The sequence below is a fragment of the Quercus suber genome, unplaced genomic scaffold, assembly GCF_002906115.3.
Source record: "Quercus suber isolate HL8 unplaced genomic scaffold, Cork oak 2.0 scaffold_503, whole genome shotgun sequence".
NCBI lineage: Eukaryota > Viridiplantae > Streptophyta > Magnoliopsida > Fagales > Fagaceae > Quercus > Quercus suber.
In genome coordinates this window covers 104591-123045 of record NW_027069952.1, presented here as the reverse complement: position 1 = coordinate 123045, position 18455 = coordinate 104591, and the positions used below count along the sequence as shown (strand labels likewise).

General features: G+C 32.1%; 1 protein-coding gene across 1 annotated transcript; it reads left to right on the top strand.

The window, feature by feature from the left end:
- The first annotated feature begins 1299 nt into the window (after window positions 1-1299).
- LOC111984593 (arabinogalactan protein 41) lies at window positions 1300-2686 on the top strand. Its single transcript, XM_024016219.2, has 2 exons — window positions 1300-1660; window positions 2271-2686. The coding sequence occupies exons 1-2, from the start codon at window positions 1543-1545 to the stop codon at window positions 2357-2359; spliced, it is 207 nt and encodes a 68-aa protein (XP_023871987.1). The 5' UTR covers window positions 1300-1542; the 3' UTR covers window positions 2360-2686.
- The last annotated feature ends 15769 nt before the right edge of the window (window positions 2687-18455 follow it).

Sequence of the window (18455 nt, the reverse complement as noted above, 5' to 3'; positions counted from 1 at the left end):
AACTAAAATCCACCGAATACAATAAAAAGTAATTAAAATATCTATTTATTTATTATTTGGTTGAAATCCACCGAATACAATAAATTGACGAGTTTGTTTTAAGGCTCTATGTGTGGTATGACTGTGTACCTGTACCAGTATATTTAACATTTTTGGACGCAAAGCCAAAACCAAAAGGAAAAGAAAGGAGGAAAGGGAATAAAATGGTAAAAAATGGAGAAAGAAGAAAGGGAGAGAGAAGATAAATAAAAGTGGGCGAACGAGGATAGGAGAGGGAGAGGAGGGCATCAGGCGCCAACTAAGGGGAGTTACAGACTGTCAGACCAAAAGCGAAAGGGAGAAGGAGAAGCCTGTCCTCTGTTCTGCTCTGTATAACTGTCATTGTCAGCTCACAACTCACATGCTCTCGCTCCGAAACATGCGCCCTCTCCACTTTCTCCTTTTTCCCGTTTACCGCTTTTCTCTCTCCTCAGCTTTCTTCTTTTTTTGAAAAGTTTATTATAAAATTAACATATCCCATAACTTTGAGCTAATACTTTTAAAAAAATTTCAAAATTAACGAATTTGGTACCACTGACTTTTTTATTTTTAAAGGTAGATAGAATTTTATTTTAGTATTACGTGAAGCTTACTCACGTAGACTTAAATTTTCAGTTCTTATCCTTACGCTTCATAAATATTTATATATGTAAAATAACTACCACGTCAATAATGCGTGATTGTTGTCCCTAAAGCTAACATAATCCATAATTAAGGATTAAATTAGCTTTAAGGACCAAATTGGTTAATTTTAAAAAAATCTTAAACTTATTTAGCATTAATCCAAACCTTAGAGTATATAAGTAAAATTTACCCTAAAAAAAAAGGTTAAAATACATATATCACCATAAATTTGGATTAATATGTTAACCAGATCCAAGATTTTTTAAAACCAATAATCACGGCGATAAAAACGAGAAAAATGAATAATAGCTTAAATATTAAATTAGTCAATTTTAAGAAGTTTTCAACTTAGCTGGCACTAAGCCAAGATGTTAACTATATTTTACCAAAAAAAAATAATGTTTACAACAAATTTTAAGTGACAGGTTGTTACAGGTTGTTATTGTTAGGGTAAAAAAGTAATCTTAGTGTTAGTTTTAAATTTGAACCAATAACAACTAACCACCTGTGATTTATTGTAAAATTGTTATAAGCAATCTCCAAAAAAAAAAAAACCGAACGCAAAGTTACAACTTACAAACACACCTGTATCTGTATGCACTATAATTATAAAAGAAAAAAAAAAAAACTTTTGATGCATAACCCTCCTTTCACATTCTCATATTCTCAGTACAGCCACAGTCACCACCTCTAAAAAAAAAAAAAAAAACACTCGCTGCATTTGCAATTTGAGTGACCATTCTCTCTCTCGCTCTCTCTCTCTGCGTGTCGCTTTGAGGGGCGTCGCAGAGAGAGATCGGAGCTGAGGCTTTAGTTTTTGGTTTGTATTGTATTTGTAGTTGCACCCTTTAGTTGAAAATTCAAAGCAAGGAAAAGGAAATGGCGGTTACAAGGATTTCATTGGGAGTTGTTGCTGTTTTGGTGCTCCTTTTCGCTATTTTCTTGCCTTCCGTTCACCCTCAAAACCTCGCTCCAGCTCCTGCCCCTACCAGTGACGGTTACATCTCTCTCTCTCTTATATATATATATTGCAGATCTGATATGTAATGGTTTGGTTTATTGCAATGTGAATCTGAGTTTTTTAAGGTTTTAGATCTTTTGGGTATTGGGTAAAACTCAAATCTAGAAAACGGGCTTTGGAAACTATGTTGTAGGATGTTGAGTAACAAAACAAAAGGAAAGAAACTATGTTAGAAGATGAGGGAAAATTAAACTTTTTGAAGATTACCCTTTGTTTTGAACTTGCAATCTTATCCTTCACCTTGAGGAGAGAGAAGTGTCATGAATTTTTTAAGCTTGTTTAGTTAAAGGGTTTTAAGGTTTTTCCATTCCAGAAGAAAATGTGAGGCTTTCTTTCACATTTTTTTTGTGAAATTATTTGATACTCCAAAAGCAATGTTCCTTATTCTTGCTCGTATGAATAATGGGTCACATAATAAATTTTAATTAGCAAGACTCACAATTATGCTAGGTAAATGAATATTGCTCCCTAAGAATTTAATAATTTCTCCTTAGAACTTTGATTACTTATATTTTGAGAACTTTGATTGTAGTCTCTGCTGTGAAATGGAGCTGATGGGGTTGGCATTGTTAATGTGTGTTCGCAGGGACATCAATTGACCAAGGTATTGCGTATGTGTTGATGGCGGTGGCTTTGGTGCTCACATACCTTATCCACTCTGCGGACATGTCCTAAAGCTTTTAAATTTCACATGGAATTGCCAGGCTGAGAATGGGTTTTTGAGGGATGAGGTTGAAAATGCAATGGCAAATGTAATGTTGTGAATTTAGGTATTGAGAAAGGCGTTTTTAGGTGGGGCTGGTGTTTTGTGTTCGTGTTTGTGTGTGTGTGTGTGTGTGTGTGTGTGTGACACTGTTGTGGGATGAGTCTGGCTGCGTATGTAGTTTTCTGACATTTAACAAATTGTTGTTGGGGATAGTGGCTGCTGCTAATGTTATATTCAATTTGGTGGCAGTCTAATTCACCTTGCTCTTCTCTGAAACAAATCTTTTTTTTCATTTATCTGCTTCTTTTGTTGTCTTAATTACTCTGTATAAGGGAAATAGCACTACTTTCATTGGTCTCGTTTTGCTTTCTCATAATTTTAAGGGTGATCACTATTGTTAAAATGAAACGTGAACACATGCGCATTTAAACCAAGTCGAACATACAAGAGATGAGAAATTTTGAGCCCCAAATTTGATAAGAGTATTAATTGAAATCAATGTTTGGTGGTTTATCTTTGCCTTCTCTTCACCAAACAAAGCGTTTTTGAATTTACTCAATTTTGAATTAGTTCCAGTTATGGACCTTATGGTTGAACTACACATTATATGTTTCATAAAGCGCATTTAGTCAGGAGGCCATTACTCATTAAATAGGGAGACCAATAATCGGTTGTGCTTTGCATGTTACTACGTTAATGGGCATTAAATGCGTACAATAAAAGTGTGAGGCAAAAAAGAAAAATGCAATTTCTTGACATTCCCATGTAATTAATGCAAACTTGGTTCATCAATTTAAACATATATTTTCAATTTTTAAACAACATTACACGTATTTTTATACATTTTTTCATTTACATTTATTTTAAAAAAATCTGAAAACTGTTATTTAAACACACGTATCAAACAGGCCCTAAAAATCCAACATGCTTCGTGCAGGTCTTAAAGAGCACTTGCAACCTAATGGTTGGAGATTTTGGATGAACCATAGACCAAAACATCTTAGGTTCAATTCCCATTAGGAATTCTCTTGATTTTACCTGAAACATAGTTTTGACAGATGGAATCATATATTCATGGTTTACATCTTAAGGGTGGGTTCAAAAGATCCTAACTTGGTGAAATTCCACGTCATAAATTATTTAAAAGAAGAAGAAGAGCTATCACAGCCAATCCATATACTTATATCCAACATTTTTAGACGGTTTCACAAGGGTTCTACAACCCTTTGTTCGCTATAATATAGCCATGTTTCCCACATACTACCATCACAGAACCACAACCGCTAACATTGTACAATAAGTTATTGGATGTGTTAAAAAGTACCAAAAATATAATGCTGCTTGACTTTGACATCCATAAGCATAATTGCATCTACCAGCAAGACAGACTGAAGACACAATTTCACATTGTAACATTTGGGGACAAAAAAATGGATTCGTTTCGACATGTCTGAATTCTTGGTAATTATCTAGTATCAGTAAGAATGGCAAAACTGTAAGTATTATATTATTACTAGTAGTTGCAACAGCGAAACTAGTATGGTAGGTTTGGCATATTTTTAGTATTATTTTTCATTGGAGAAAATAAAATCAAGCATTCAATGCTTGAAAAACATATGCCACTCTTCTGATCCTCCAAAAGAAATTCCCACAACAAAGTGAATAATACTTTTGTTAAAATGTTTTCAAAGCAGCATTCTTTATGAATTGGGTCGAAGTGAAAACAATTTTGTGCTAGTTATCAAGTTTGTCATCAGTGATACAAAACAGACTTCAGACAAAATTCAATCAAGCTTTCTTGCCCGTTGTGTTTGCTTCTTGCTGTTCTTGATCAGTTAGTAAGAACTTCTTGACTTTCTGTTTGAGGGGAAAAAAACATAAGAAAAGAAAAGCAAAAGACAGTAAACGCATTGTATGTTGTACAAAATGAAACATAGAAATACAAGGCCATTGACCTCACATGTTCTAAATGAGAAATGTGTTCTTAAATTGCATTTCAGAGGTCTACTCCATTCAAAATATGCACCCTCACTTGAAGCCAAATTGTTTGTACCATGTTTAATGTCATATCAAGAGTATGTTGTCATAACTGTAGTGTCTGCTCTATGCTGCCAAATAATATATTGATCTTACAGCCAACAATGTCTTCTTCATTTTGTGTGTGTTTTTTGGGATAAGTCTTACTGCCAAGAATGTCATAACTGAAAGGCAAGTTCAATTAGGATCATTATTTTAAACCTATGACCAACATGTTTCACATTTCCCAGGTGGGGAAAATTTGAAAAATCGAAAGGACTCTACTCTAGGGTGCTTGTGAAGGAGAGAAATAAGAAGCTATACAACCCAATAAAGAAAGCGAATCAAATGAGAAGTCATTTTGTGGTTCTTGGTATGGATTAGACAGAATAAACACCCCCCCCCCCCCCCACCACACACACACACACACACACACACAAAAACCAACCCATGGACTAAACAAGGGCATTCTCATCTTTCTGTTACCTTTGACAACAAAGTACAAATGCTAAGAAGATAACTTCAAGCTTGAAAACCAGTAGGTACATGATAGGGATAACAGTTGAAACAAAAGAGCTAAGCAACCTGGTCCAAATTTGTTAAATGGCCACTTGATGACAAAAGCTTTGACATAATTTAGGTAGCACCTTCATTATCTCTAATATTTGTTTAGGAAGCAAGTAATGCTTATTATCATCAAAGGGATGTAAAGGCACTGGTATGGAAGAGGCAATCACATCAGATTGATCTGAACTAGAACCTTAATGCAAGTAGTGACACAACTTCCCCATCCTTGCTTTAGCTGGTCCAGTTATAACATTGTTTTCTTTCTTTAGGCAAAAAAAAAAAAAAAAATTCCATGCTTGGATATCTTCACAGACCTCTCAACAGAAGGCTCATTCAAGATTAAATGGAAAACCACACAAAAGCCGGGTATCGTGTAAAGGCCATATTAAGATCCACCAGGTGCATGTGTTACTAATCAAAAATAAAGTTAGAAATCATAATCTAGTGTCACTATAACATTCCAACATTGACATAAGTTCATTTTCAACTTCAAGAGCACCAAAAAATATTAATTAGTGTCGAAAGTTGCAAATTCTACTCTAATTTAATATCATCGGGCAGACAACTACTGGGTCAAAAACACACTAGTTTTCCACACAAATTTGGCATTGTTCCTAACCCATATCCTCAATACCTAACAGTCTTCTCAGGAAATCTAGAATACCCCAATACACATAATCTAAAGTGTCACTATAAAAACCAACATCACATAAGTTCATTTTTTAACTTCAAGAACACCAAACACACTAATTATTGACGAAAGCTAAAAATCCATTCTAATATTTAATATCACCGAGCAGACTAGTACTGGGTCAAAAACACAATACTCGTCCACACAAACAAACTTGGCATTGCTAGTCTCAAACCCAAATTCGCAAAATCTAGCAGTCCTTTCAGGATTTTAGAAAACCCCAATACGCATAATAACTCCATTGACTATTTCATAGTGTGAAACAAAATTCCAAAAAGGCAACAAAATCCCAACTCTTGAAAAAAAAAAAAAAAAAAAAACCCATTTACATAAGTCTATAACTTGAATTGTACTCGGTTCTAAACAAGCAACAAAGTTCATAAACCCATCACAAAACAATGAGAGAGAGAGAGAGAGTGAGAAAGGTACCTTGTTGAGCACGCAGTCTCGCAAGGACTGTAAGAGGCGGAGGCATTTGTCTTGATCGTAAGGCGATTGGGTAACGCAGTTGAGTAGATCAAGAGCCTCCTTACCACACACGGGCTCGCTCTGACTTTTGCTTTGAGAAACACCGCTTTGATCCATTGCTTCTTCTTTTTTTTTTTTTTCTTTTTTTACTCTCTTGGAAACTTGGATGGGCTTTGACTTGAGTTAGGGTTTTAGATTATGGTTGTATTTCTTATTTTTAATTTTTTTTTTCAAAAATATATAAACTACGTCTACGCTGTATTGTTTGGTCCCCAAGAAAGAGTTTGTGGGAAATTTTGGTGTTTGGACCGCTGCTCTCTATTTCTTTTGGTTTTGCTAGCTAAACAGCGGCTCTGTCCTGTTTTTTCAAGCAAACAACAGGCCGGGAATTGGGATGTGCCAGCGTGGCAACCACTTTGAAAACGCTAGAAACTGCGGGTGTTTATGAGGAATTTTCTTTTTCGCTGAATTTGATATATTAAAATACCAAAAAAATCTATTGATATAAACAAACATACAACTTTTGTCACAATTCTTTCTATAACAAAATGTGAATGTTAGAGAAAAAATGGTGAGTGTATATAAAATTGACAAGCAACCAACTACATAAGAAAGTTATAGCAGAAATTGTGAATTTATTTATGATACTAAAAGAACTCTTAAAATGCTAGGTATACCCCCTATGGAGCTAGAACCTTTGAGTCCGTGACTCATGCTCGTTGGTGAAAAAGTGTCTCGGTTGGCAAAACATTGTGTAGGAGATTCAAATCGTGAAAAAAGTATTTAGTATCAAATGATACCATGTCAACGTATTAAAATCCAATAATTAAGAAACATGTGGGAGAATAACTATATCAGTATTCTACCACTACTCTCAAAGTTGGTGGAGCATTAGCATCAACAATGCTATCCCAAATGTCATTTTAACACGCAAAAACCTATTTTTTCTATTTTAACACACTACTTTACAATACGTCATACTTCAGATATTATATTATTCCCTTTAACACATTAAAATAATATATATAACACATTAAAATAATTAAAAAAAAAAACTCCTACAATATTTATAAAAATAAATAATTGCAAAATTCCCCACCACCCAGAATCAACCACAAAACCACCGTAATTACAATCCAAAATCAATCCAACCATCAACAACCGCTATAAACAACACACCAAAATCAACCCGCAACCATCGCAACCCACCAATATTAGCCCATTGCAACAACCCCAAAAAAAAAAAAAACACCACAACCAAAGGGAGACAGAGAGAGAGAGAGAGAGGCTTGGCCCCGCTTGGGGAGAGGAGGCTAGGCAAGATCAGTGGTAGTTGAGCGAGATTAAAGGCTAGAAAATGTTGGTGGCTTGGCAAGAGTCGACTAGAGAGATTGGTAGTGGCGTCTAAGAGTGAGATTGGTGGCGATTGAGATCGGAGGTGAGAGTGAGATAGGAAAAGAGGAGAGTGAACGTGAGGAAGAGAGAATGAGAGAGGAAGAGAGGCTGATATAGGAGAAAGAAAAGTAGAATAATTTTTTTTTTTTTAAAGTTTAGCATTTCTATCCTTACAATTCTACTATTAGAATTGTATTGTTCACCAATGCTAAAACTTTTAGCATTTGAAAAATTTAATGTGGGAGAGTTTTTTGTGTTTGGTGTGCCAAATGCCAAATTTTTGTATTTGGCACACCTAATGCTAGTGCTCTTAAATTTTTTTTTTTTAGAATACTAAGCATTTTAATACACACACGGGAAGAAGGGAGAAAGTCTTAAAGAAACTGACAGTTGTTATTTTTGCACACATGTTTTTTATTTATTATATTTTGATATGACTGACATGGTATTATTTGAGGAAAATTATTAGGTACTCTTGAGTATGGTGATGTGATGCTTCCTCTTCCCACATAAATGATGGACTCTATCATGAATTTAATTAGTAAAATCTACCATAAATATAAAAGAAGTGAGTATCACATCACCGTACTCCAAGAATACTTAATAATAACTCATCATTTGATACCAAAAACCTTCTCCAAATCAAGGATTCAAATCCCCAACACTAACTATCAAATTATCAAAAAAATAAATAAATAAATAAAACCTCACGTAAAATTTATCTCATATTGTATATAAGATATATACAATGTGAAAGAGATGCTACATATAATTGATACATAATATACCACCATGTTTATCATACTCTATTAAGGAGTGTACATGGATCAGGATGGAAGGTCTTTCCAACCTAACCTTTTGAGATTGAGAAATTCATAACCCAACCTATCACATGTGTAAAATCCAATCTATTCCGACCTAGGTTGTGCTCACATCTCTCATAGTTTGTGAAAAAATAATGACTTTTATCAACTTTTTAAGTATTTTTTTTTCTATAAATCATTAGCGTCATAGAATATTCTTAAACTATGTTCTAAATTTCCAAATTCATTAAATTAATTCTCAAAAGATCGAAATAAATCAAAGTTAAAAATTAAAATGAGGTTAATTAAATAAACTTATATATATAGTGAGTCAAGTTGGGTTAGTTTTGTTTGGACGGATGAACCCCCTACTTAGAATTCTCTGGACATCTTGTAATGAAAAATTTAAGAGAATTTTTGAATTCTATATGTGTATAGATTTCTTGGCAATCATGTGAACACAAACTTGTTTTGATATAGCTCATAGAGTCTATAAGATTGATTAGACAATGCTTAAGATGCTGGTCTTTAGTGTGAAAGAATAGGAAAGAAGCTGATTCAAGAATCTAGATTTTTCATAGTTTCGATTGATCGAAATTGAATTGAGATCGATTGAGAGTCATGGATCAGTAAAAATCAGCAAATGTGAAAAAACTCAAACTTGTTCGTATAAAGCCCAAATTGTGTTTTGTTTGTTGCAGTACTTTAAAAGACATTATAAGCAAACCCTAGAGAGCTTTTTTTATTAGCCCATTGCAACAACCCCCAAAAAAAAAAAAAAAATACCACAACCAAAGGGAGAGAGAGAGAGAGAGAGAGAGTGGCTTGGCCCCGCTTGGGGAGAGGAGGCTAGGCAAGATCAGTGGTAGTTGAGCAAGATTAAAGGCTAGAAAATGTTGGTGGCTTGGCAAGAGTCGACTAGAGAGATTGGTAGTGGCGTCTAAGAGTGAGATTGGTGGCAATTGAGATCGGAGGTGAGAGTGAGATAGGAAAAGAGGAGAGTGAACGTGAGGAAGAGAGAATGAGAGAGGAAGAGAGGATGATATAGGAGAAAGAAAAGTAGAATAATTTTTTTTTTTTAAAGTTTAGCATTTCTATCCTTACAATTCTACTATTAGAATTGTATTGTTCACCAATGCTAAAACTTTTAGCATTTGAAAAATTTAATGTGGGAGAGTTTTTTGTGTTTGATGTGCCAAATGCCAAATTTTTGTATTTGGCACACCTAATGCTAGTGCTCTTAAATTTTTTTTTTTTTAGAATACTAAGCATTTTAATACACACACGGGAAGAAGGGAGAAAGTCTTAAAGAAACTGACAGTGGTTATTTTTGCACACATGTTTTTTATTTATTATATTTTGATATGACTGACATGGTATTATTTGAGGAAATTATTAGGTACTCTTGGGTATGATGATGTGATGCTTCCTCTTCCCACATAAATGATGGACTCTACCATGAATTTAATTAGTAAAATCTATCATAAATATAAAAGAAGTGAGTATCACATCACCGTACTCTGAGAATACTTAATAATAACTCATCATTTGATACCAAAAACCTTCTCCAAATCAAGGATTCAAATCCCCAACACTAACTATCAAATTATCAAAAAAATAAATAAATAAATAAAACCTCACGTAAAATTTATCTCATATTGTATATAAGATATATACAATGTGAAAGAAATGCTACATATAATTGATACATAATATACCACCATGTTTATCATACTCTATTAAGGAGTGTACATGGATCAGGATGGAAGGTCTTTCCAGCCTAACCTTTTGAGATTGAGAAATTCATAACCCAACCTATCACATGTGTAAAATCCAATCTATTCCAACCTAGGTTGTGCTCACATCTCTCATAGTTTGTGAAAAAATAATGACTTTTATCAACTTTTTAAGTATTTTTTTTTCTATAAATCATTAGCGTCATAGAATATTCTTAAACTATGTTCTAAATTTCCAAATTCATTAAATTAATTCTCAAAAGATCGAAATAAATCAAAGTTAAAAATTAAAATGAGGTTAATTAAATAAACTTATATATATAGTGAGTCTAGTTGGGTTAGTTTTGTTTGGAGGGATGAACCCCCTACTTAGAATTCTCTGGACATCTTGTAATGAAAAATTTAAGAGAATTTTTGAATTCTATATGTGTATAGATTTCTTGGCAATCATGTGAACACAAACTTGTCTTGATATCGCTCATAGAGTCTATAAGATTGATTAGACAATGCTTAAGATGCTGGTCTTTAGTGTGAAAGAATAGGAAAGAAGCTGATTCAAGAATCTAGATTTTTCATAGTTTCGATTGATCGAAATTGAATTGAGATCGATTGAGAGTCATGGATCAGTAAAAATCAGCAAACGTGAAAAAACTCAAACTTGTTCGTATCAAGCCCAAATTGTGTTTTGTTTGTTGCAGTACTTTAAAAGACATTATAAGCAAACCCTAGAGAGCTTTTTAATAGAAAGAGAAGAGTTTCTTTTTGCCTCTTATTCTAGATCTAGGGTTTTTGTACTAAAAGCTCTCTCAAATCTGCTACTAATATTATTCTTTGAAGAAACTAAAGATTCAGTGTTGTAGCAGTTACTACCATCATTCTAGTCATCAAAGGTGCTAGAGATCTAAATCTTTAAGGGTGGTCTTGAAGTCGTAGACTGGAGGTTTACGTTGATTCAAAGCTTTAATGGGATTCTGAAGTGCGTGGATTGGAGGTTCACGTTTGGAATAGATCTATGTCAGATAAGTTTGTGGGATTCAAAGCTAAGTTTGTTAACTCTAGTTAGGTTTACTATGAATTGATATTTTGACTATAAAATCTCTATTTGATTGTGGATTGTTCATCTTGGGATTGGTCCTCCCAAGTTTTTACTGTAAAACTAGTTTGTTTCATTAGTTTTCCTAGGTCATTATATCCTTTGTCATTTACTTTTCCTGTGCATGATATGCTTGATTGTTTGTTTAACCAAAGGCTTGCATAATTAATCTAATTAACAAATTGGCCTTAAAATTGGTTAAACCTTGTTTGTTCGAGGGTCTAAAAAATAGCAAAAATCATCACATAGTGGATTCCAATGGGTGGTAATTCAAAAAGATAATAAATGATTATTTGAATATTGTGATTGGTGACACATCAATTTAAAGGCCTGTGAAGTAAATGTTGTATCTTTAGTAGTAGTAGTAGTAGTAGTAGTGTGTGTGTGTGTGTGTGTGTGTATACTAATTACTTATTACCCTCCCCCCCCCCCCCCCTTATTTCTCCCCACAATTAGGGTTTTTCTCTAGTAGGAGATCCTAAGGCAAACCCTAGGAAATAAGAAAATGTAAAACCAATTAAATGATACATTGGTTAAGGTGATTAGGTAAGCTTGAACCCTCATTTGACATTTTTCTTTTTGTTGTATTTCTAACGAAAATATCTAAGGTTCAAAAAGAAAAAGATTTTTTTTTTTTTAAATCCACAACTTTATGTTTTTTTTTTTCATAAGCAATGCTTGGCAAATATGCTAGGTTATAAATTATTTTAAAATTGGAATCAAATTTTTAAAAAATTGACTTGCTTGATCCTTGTTAAAATTGCAACTTTTTTTTTCTAGGTACAATCTACTCTTACTCGTTTTATTTTTTAAGAATAACTAGTCGTGAACCCACGCATTGTGGGTGATAATTTTTTATGGTGGTCTTTTTTTTTCTTTTTCTTTTTTTTCGTGCAATTAGGAAAAAGGTTTTTAAAAAAAAAATGTATATGCAAGTTTTTATTAATTTAAGGCTTCGTTTGGGAGTTTATAAGGGAATGAAATGGAATAATTATAAGGGAATGGAATGGAATGGAATTAAGTAACTTGGACTGGATGTTTTAAAATAAAGGAATGGAAAGGAATGAAAATGAATGAAATGTAAATAATCTTGTTTGGGAGTAACATAGAGGGAATGGAATTGAATCATTTTATAACAATATTACTATTAGAACCCTATTTTAAAATAAATGGTTGAATTTATAGGGGTATTTTAGGAGTTTTAGTAAAAAAATTCATTAAATCTAATTTCATTCCCTCTCATTCCTCTCAATTTCAGGGGGGAATGAAAATTTGAGGTTTTAAGAGAATAGAGAGGAATGGGTGTTCCCTCCTACCCATTCCATTCCCTCTCACTTAGGTTTCACTTGAGAGGAGAGAATGGAATGAAATGGAAAAGAATAAAAAAAAAAAATTAAGAATATTCTTCCATTTTCTTGTTTGGGAGTTTTAATGGAGGAAATAGAAAGTTCATTCCCTTGTTTGGAAGTGTAAGTGAGAGGGAATAGAATGGGTAGGAGGGAACACTCATTCCTCTCTATTCCCTTAAAACCTCAAATTTTCACTCCTCCAAAATTGAGAGGAATCGGAGGGAATGAAATTAGATTTAATGATTTTTTTTACTAAAACTCTCAAAATACCCCTATATATTCAACCCTTTAATTTAAAATATGGTTCTAATAGTAATATTGTCATAAAATGATTTCATTTCATTCTCTCCATGTTGCTCCCAAATAAGATTACTTACATTCCATTCATTTTTATTCCTTTATTTTAAAACATCCAATTAAGGTTACTTAATTTCATTCCATTCCATTCTTTTCCATTCCTTTCCCTTACTTAAATACATTCCATTTCATTCCTTTTCATTCCCTTATAATCATGTCATTTTATTCCATTTCATTCCATTCCCTTATGAACTCCCAAGTGAAGCCTTAAACTCCCAAACAAGGGAATGAACTTTCCATTCCCTCCATTAAAACTCCCAAACAAGGGAATGGAAGAATATTCTAAAACTATTCTTTTCATTCATTTCCATTCCCTCCTCCCAAACGAGGCCTAAAAGACAATGAAAAATCAATTGATTACTCCATAAATCACACACAATACTATATTTAATATCCTAAACAACTTATAAATTAAACCTAACTCCAACATACAACTACACAATCAAATAATGAATTATAACATGAATTATCTTTTGAATTACTTTTAAAAAATTTCACAATTTTTGGAAGAGCTTAAATTCAAATAAATAAAATTGTGTCATATAGTGTTCTTATGAGATTTTACAATATGCCTTTAAAAAAAAGAGAGATTTTACAATACATAAAAGGAAAAATAGAATACAAAACACATGTAAATCTAGAAACACTAAATTTTAAATTGACGAGGATATCCAACCAAATATACCATAACAAACTAATAATTATTAATATACTATCTAAAGTGCATCAAAATTATATTAAAAAAAAAAAAACTTTACAATACATATTTAATGCATTAGAGTCATTATTTGGGAAAACAATAGGTTGCTGAGAGAGAGAGAGAGAGAGAGAGAGAGAGAGAGAGAGAGAGAGAGAGAGAGAGAGAGAGAGAGAGAGAGAGAGAGAGAGAGAGAGAGAGAGAGAGAGAGAGAGAGAGAGAGAGAGAGATTGAATGTTTGTGATATAAGATAAATAGTAACATGAGTTTATAATATGAAATAAATAAATGTCACGAGTCTAATAATCATAACTTTCCATGAGCTTTTATAAGATGATTGCCATGAGTTTTGAGAATATATAATTCATAAATTCCATGAGCTTGTAATATTACAGTATATTATAAGAATCTAAAGTATTGTTCATTATTGAACTTTTAAGTGAAATAATTATGATATAGTATTTTGCCAAGTATTAATAACCTTAGGCTTTTGATAGAATCGTGCAAGTAGTTAGCTTGGGCTTTTAATAGTGCCAACGTAAGTTGGGCTTTTGATATTGCCAATGAGAATTGAGTTTTAATATTGCCAACAGAACTGGGCTTTGATATTGCCAAAGAGAATTAGACTTTAAATATTGCCAGCGAGAACTATGCTTTGATATTGTTAATGAGAATTGGGTTTTAAATATTACCAGCGAGAACTGGGCTTTGATATTAGCAATGAGAATTGGGTTTTTGATGTTACCAATGAAAATTAGGTTTTAAATATTGTCAGCAAGAACTGAGTTTTGATGTTGCCAATGAGAATTGGGCTTTGATATTGTTAATGTGAATTGAGTTTTGGATAAATAAATTGCATGGGGTTTAAACCTTGGGCTTTGATTATGGATTTGAATTACATTGATAAAATTGTTTTGCCATAGATTTGAACCATGGGCTTTTCAGATATTGCCAAACATAAGTATTTTGGGTTTTAAATAGAATAGGATGTGTATATTGGGTTTGTAGGGCCGGTTTTAAGCTTAGCTAAATAATGATAATAAAATTGGAAAAAATATGAGTTTTTGGGCTTTTGTGATTATTTATATCATAACCAATTTAAGTAATGAGATATGAAACGTTTGTTATTAACATAATAATAGAGCAAAAAATATTTGGGAAAACCCAATAACTTATTAGTGCATTTAAAAATATATAGGTGGTATCAAATAAAATTAAGCGTAAAAAAAAAAGTACCAAACAAGAGTTCGAATTTAGTAAAGATGGTAGTGTAAAACCTAAGTTTTACATATCCTATTAGAGATTGTCACATCAATTATTCACTTAAAACTTAATAAATCCTACTACACCTAAGAACATCTTAGTAAACTCTTACTTTGGTTGGATTTTCAAATGGGTATTAGAAGTGATTGAATATGGTTGTTTCTACTCTTTAATATGTGATAATATGATGTGGTATGTTTGGATTGGAGGGTGTAAAACTTAGGTTCTACACAATCTTTATAGAATTTAATCTCATACTATACATATTATTAATGAACCTTGTTAGTCAAGAGAAATAGAAAAGACACTCATGAAGAAATTATGGGATTTTTTTTTCAATAAAATTAAGTTGTAGTTCTTACAATAAAATCATTGTAGTTTGGTATGTAATCCAACATAATACAGTACTTTGAATTTTTCTTATATTTTGCTACTCTTCAGGTCTATTATTAATTTTTAACACTTCTCTTTTGCACTAATAGTCCTTTTCTTCTATCGCAAGCTACCAAAGTATAGTCTCGATCACATTAAAATCACATATTCTTATTTTCATTACTTTGGTTTATTTTGAGTTTTGGAAGTGGCTTGAAGTTTCTCACACTATTAAATATGTATTTCGTTGTGCATACCAATTATTTGGTTAATTGCCTAATACAAACAATAGTCTTTATAAATTGTATTAGAGTCATTAAAGTTTATTGAATATCAAAACAACTCCACTGTAAACATACAAGCACAAAATCATTAGACACAATAAAAGAAACAATAGTCTTTATAAACTATGTTGAGGGATATTTTTGTTAATGTTTTTTGATTGCCACATCAAATTTGATTTTGTATGATTGTACTTAATTGTTGATTAGTGATATAATTAAGTGAATGTGAAAATTGATTTTATTGTACTATTATTTTTTTAATATCCTCCATATGGTCATCTTTCTTTTATTTATTTCTACTCCTGACAGCCTTTTTGATTTCCAATTAAGGATTACTAATTGACATTTGATTCTTTTATTTTTTTTTTCTTTCTTTATATACTCTTTATTGCTTTGTATTTTTCTATTTTTCTTTACATAAANATGTTTAGCCTACTACACTAGAAACCCCATAGACGCATGTATTATTTCAAGACAATAATTTGGTCCACACCTCAACTCTGCCATCTAAAAACATATATGAATTGACAGTAATTTGCTTCAAATGTTATAAGTTCAATTTTGAAGCATCATCAAGGTAATATCTCTCCATTGTTATCTAATTTCATGGTAAATTCTAATTTATCTGATTATTTAAATGAAAATTTGAATATTATTTATTTATCAATTATTGTTCTTAGGAACAACACATATTTAGCTCTAGTGGTTTTAACTTTAAATATACTTTACTGTTACATATTCATTTACCTTAATTTAAATATTTATAACTGAATTGTTTTAATAATAAAAAAAAAAAAAAAAAAAAACTATTTAGTTACTCAATATTGTAAAGTTCTTTCCTATTTATTTATTTCGCTATTTTTTTTTTTTACAATTAAAAAAGAATAATGCTAGAGATACAAACTATTTTACAAAAAAAATTTACAAACTGCTGATATGGTGAGTGATTATTGGTAAATGAAAAAAATGATATTAATGGTGGGCCTAGATAAAAACCAATAAGAGGTTGGTCACGTCAATATTTTGTAAAAATGTTGTAAAATAGTTTGTAACTGTAACATAACTCAAAAAAAATATGAACTATTTAAATATTCAATAGTCTCGTACCATAATAATGAGAACGTGTTGAATTTTACATATTCATCTTTTAGGTTATTGTGCTAATCACATTTGCATATACTTTAAGAGTTGTTGAAGGGAAAATTTTGATGTTTTCAAATAGAATATGGGGTAGCTAAGCCGAAACTTGACGATAGGCCCTTGAAATAAAGCCCAAAGGCTTTCGGTATTGTGTAAGTCCGCCCAAGCAAGAAATGGAGGCTACACCCTAACAAGAAGACAACAATAAAGCACAATAATCGCATTGCTATTATTAGTTTGTTATATTATTAGTCCTTTTACAATATCATAGTTCAAATCAGTCTTCTAGCGATACGGTATTATCTCCAACGATAGGGTAATTCCAGGTTAATAAGTGTGTTTACATGGCAAAAATAATATGTTTTCCTTATTATTATTAAGTCAACATAAGGGAAAACTTCCATAGTATCCAGAACATTATGGTCTTCATCATAATAATAATACACAAGGATTAAAGGCTCCATAGTTACAAATAAAAGAGGAAAAATAGGATGGAATGAAGGGAAAGAGAGATCCCAGCTCAGTTCAACAAGTATTAAACTAAGATTTTAGTGTGTGTGTGTGTGTGCATAAGGCATGAATGAGATAATGTGGGTTGTTTTGAGTGAGTGGAATGGGATATTTATGACTAGTTGCGAGACATTTATGGGCTGTGATTGTGTGAAAGAGGAAAAAGAGTATTTGAGATTAGATGAGTCTGGGCTAAAGATAATGAATGGTGAGCTTGAGGGAGGCTAAACCACGAGCAAAGTAGTAAACAAACCAAGAGTTTCAGAGAGGGTAGCTTCCCCCTATGGGCTGAGGTGTTCATCTTTTTATAATGGTGCTTTAGAGAAGCATTAATTAACAAGAATCCAAAAACGTAGGACTACTTAGAGGTAGTGAATCAAGGTTAATCTTTCTGGGATTTTTGGCCAGAAGTAGGAGATTTACTTTAGGGGCTCCTTGCTTCTTTGGGTAATGATGGGATTTTAGAGTGCTTTGCATTTAATGCTAGGATTTTTGGGCTGAACGTTAGATAACTAAATAGTTTTTTTTTTTTTTTTTTTTTATTATTAAAACAATTCAGTTATAAATATTTAAATTAAGGTAAATGAATATGTAACAGTAAAGTATATTTAAAGTTAAAACCACTAGAGCTAAATATGTGTTGTTCCTAAGAACAATAATTGATAAATAAATAATATTCAAATTTTCATTTAAATAATCAGATAAATTAGAATTTACCATGAAATTAGATAACAATGGAGAGATATTACCTTGATGATGCTTCAAAATTGAACTTATAACATTTGAAGCAAATTACTGTCAATTCATATATGTTTTTAGATGGCAGAGTTGAGGTGTGGACCAAATTATTGTCTTGAAATAATACATGCGTCTATGGGGTTTCTAGTGTAGTAGGCTAAACATTGTGCATGCCGCCCCCATAATGCAACAACCCAACCACCTTCGTTGATTATTCTTCAAGCCTACCCCGCTTATAGGATAAAAAACTCTCAATCGTACTATTTTTTTTTTTACCCATAATATAGTATAGTAGGGATATATATATATATATTATGATAGAAGAAGAGGAAAATATAATGCAAATATTTGTTGCTGCATGTAATGGGGAGAAGATAAAATCAGCCCTATATCCTCTTTTCATAATTCTATATTTTGACCATACATATATATATATATATATATAGAGAGAGAGAGAGAGAGAGAGAGAACAAAAAAACCCACTTAACATTCATGATAGCAGGAATTAATATTAGAAATAACTTCTTCACTAGCTAGCTCTGACTGATAAATTCCAAAGAAAATAGTAATCTATATAGTATATATA

Coding starts and splice junctions, on each gene's coding strand:
- LOC111984593 (XM_024016219.2), top strand. CDS start 1,543: ATGGCGGTTACAAGGATTTCATTGGGAGTTGTTGCTGTTTTGGTGCTC. Junction 1,661..2,270: donor TCCTGCCCCTACCAGTGACG/GTTACATCTCTC, acceptor GTGTGTTCGCAG/GGACATCAATTGACCAAGGT.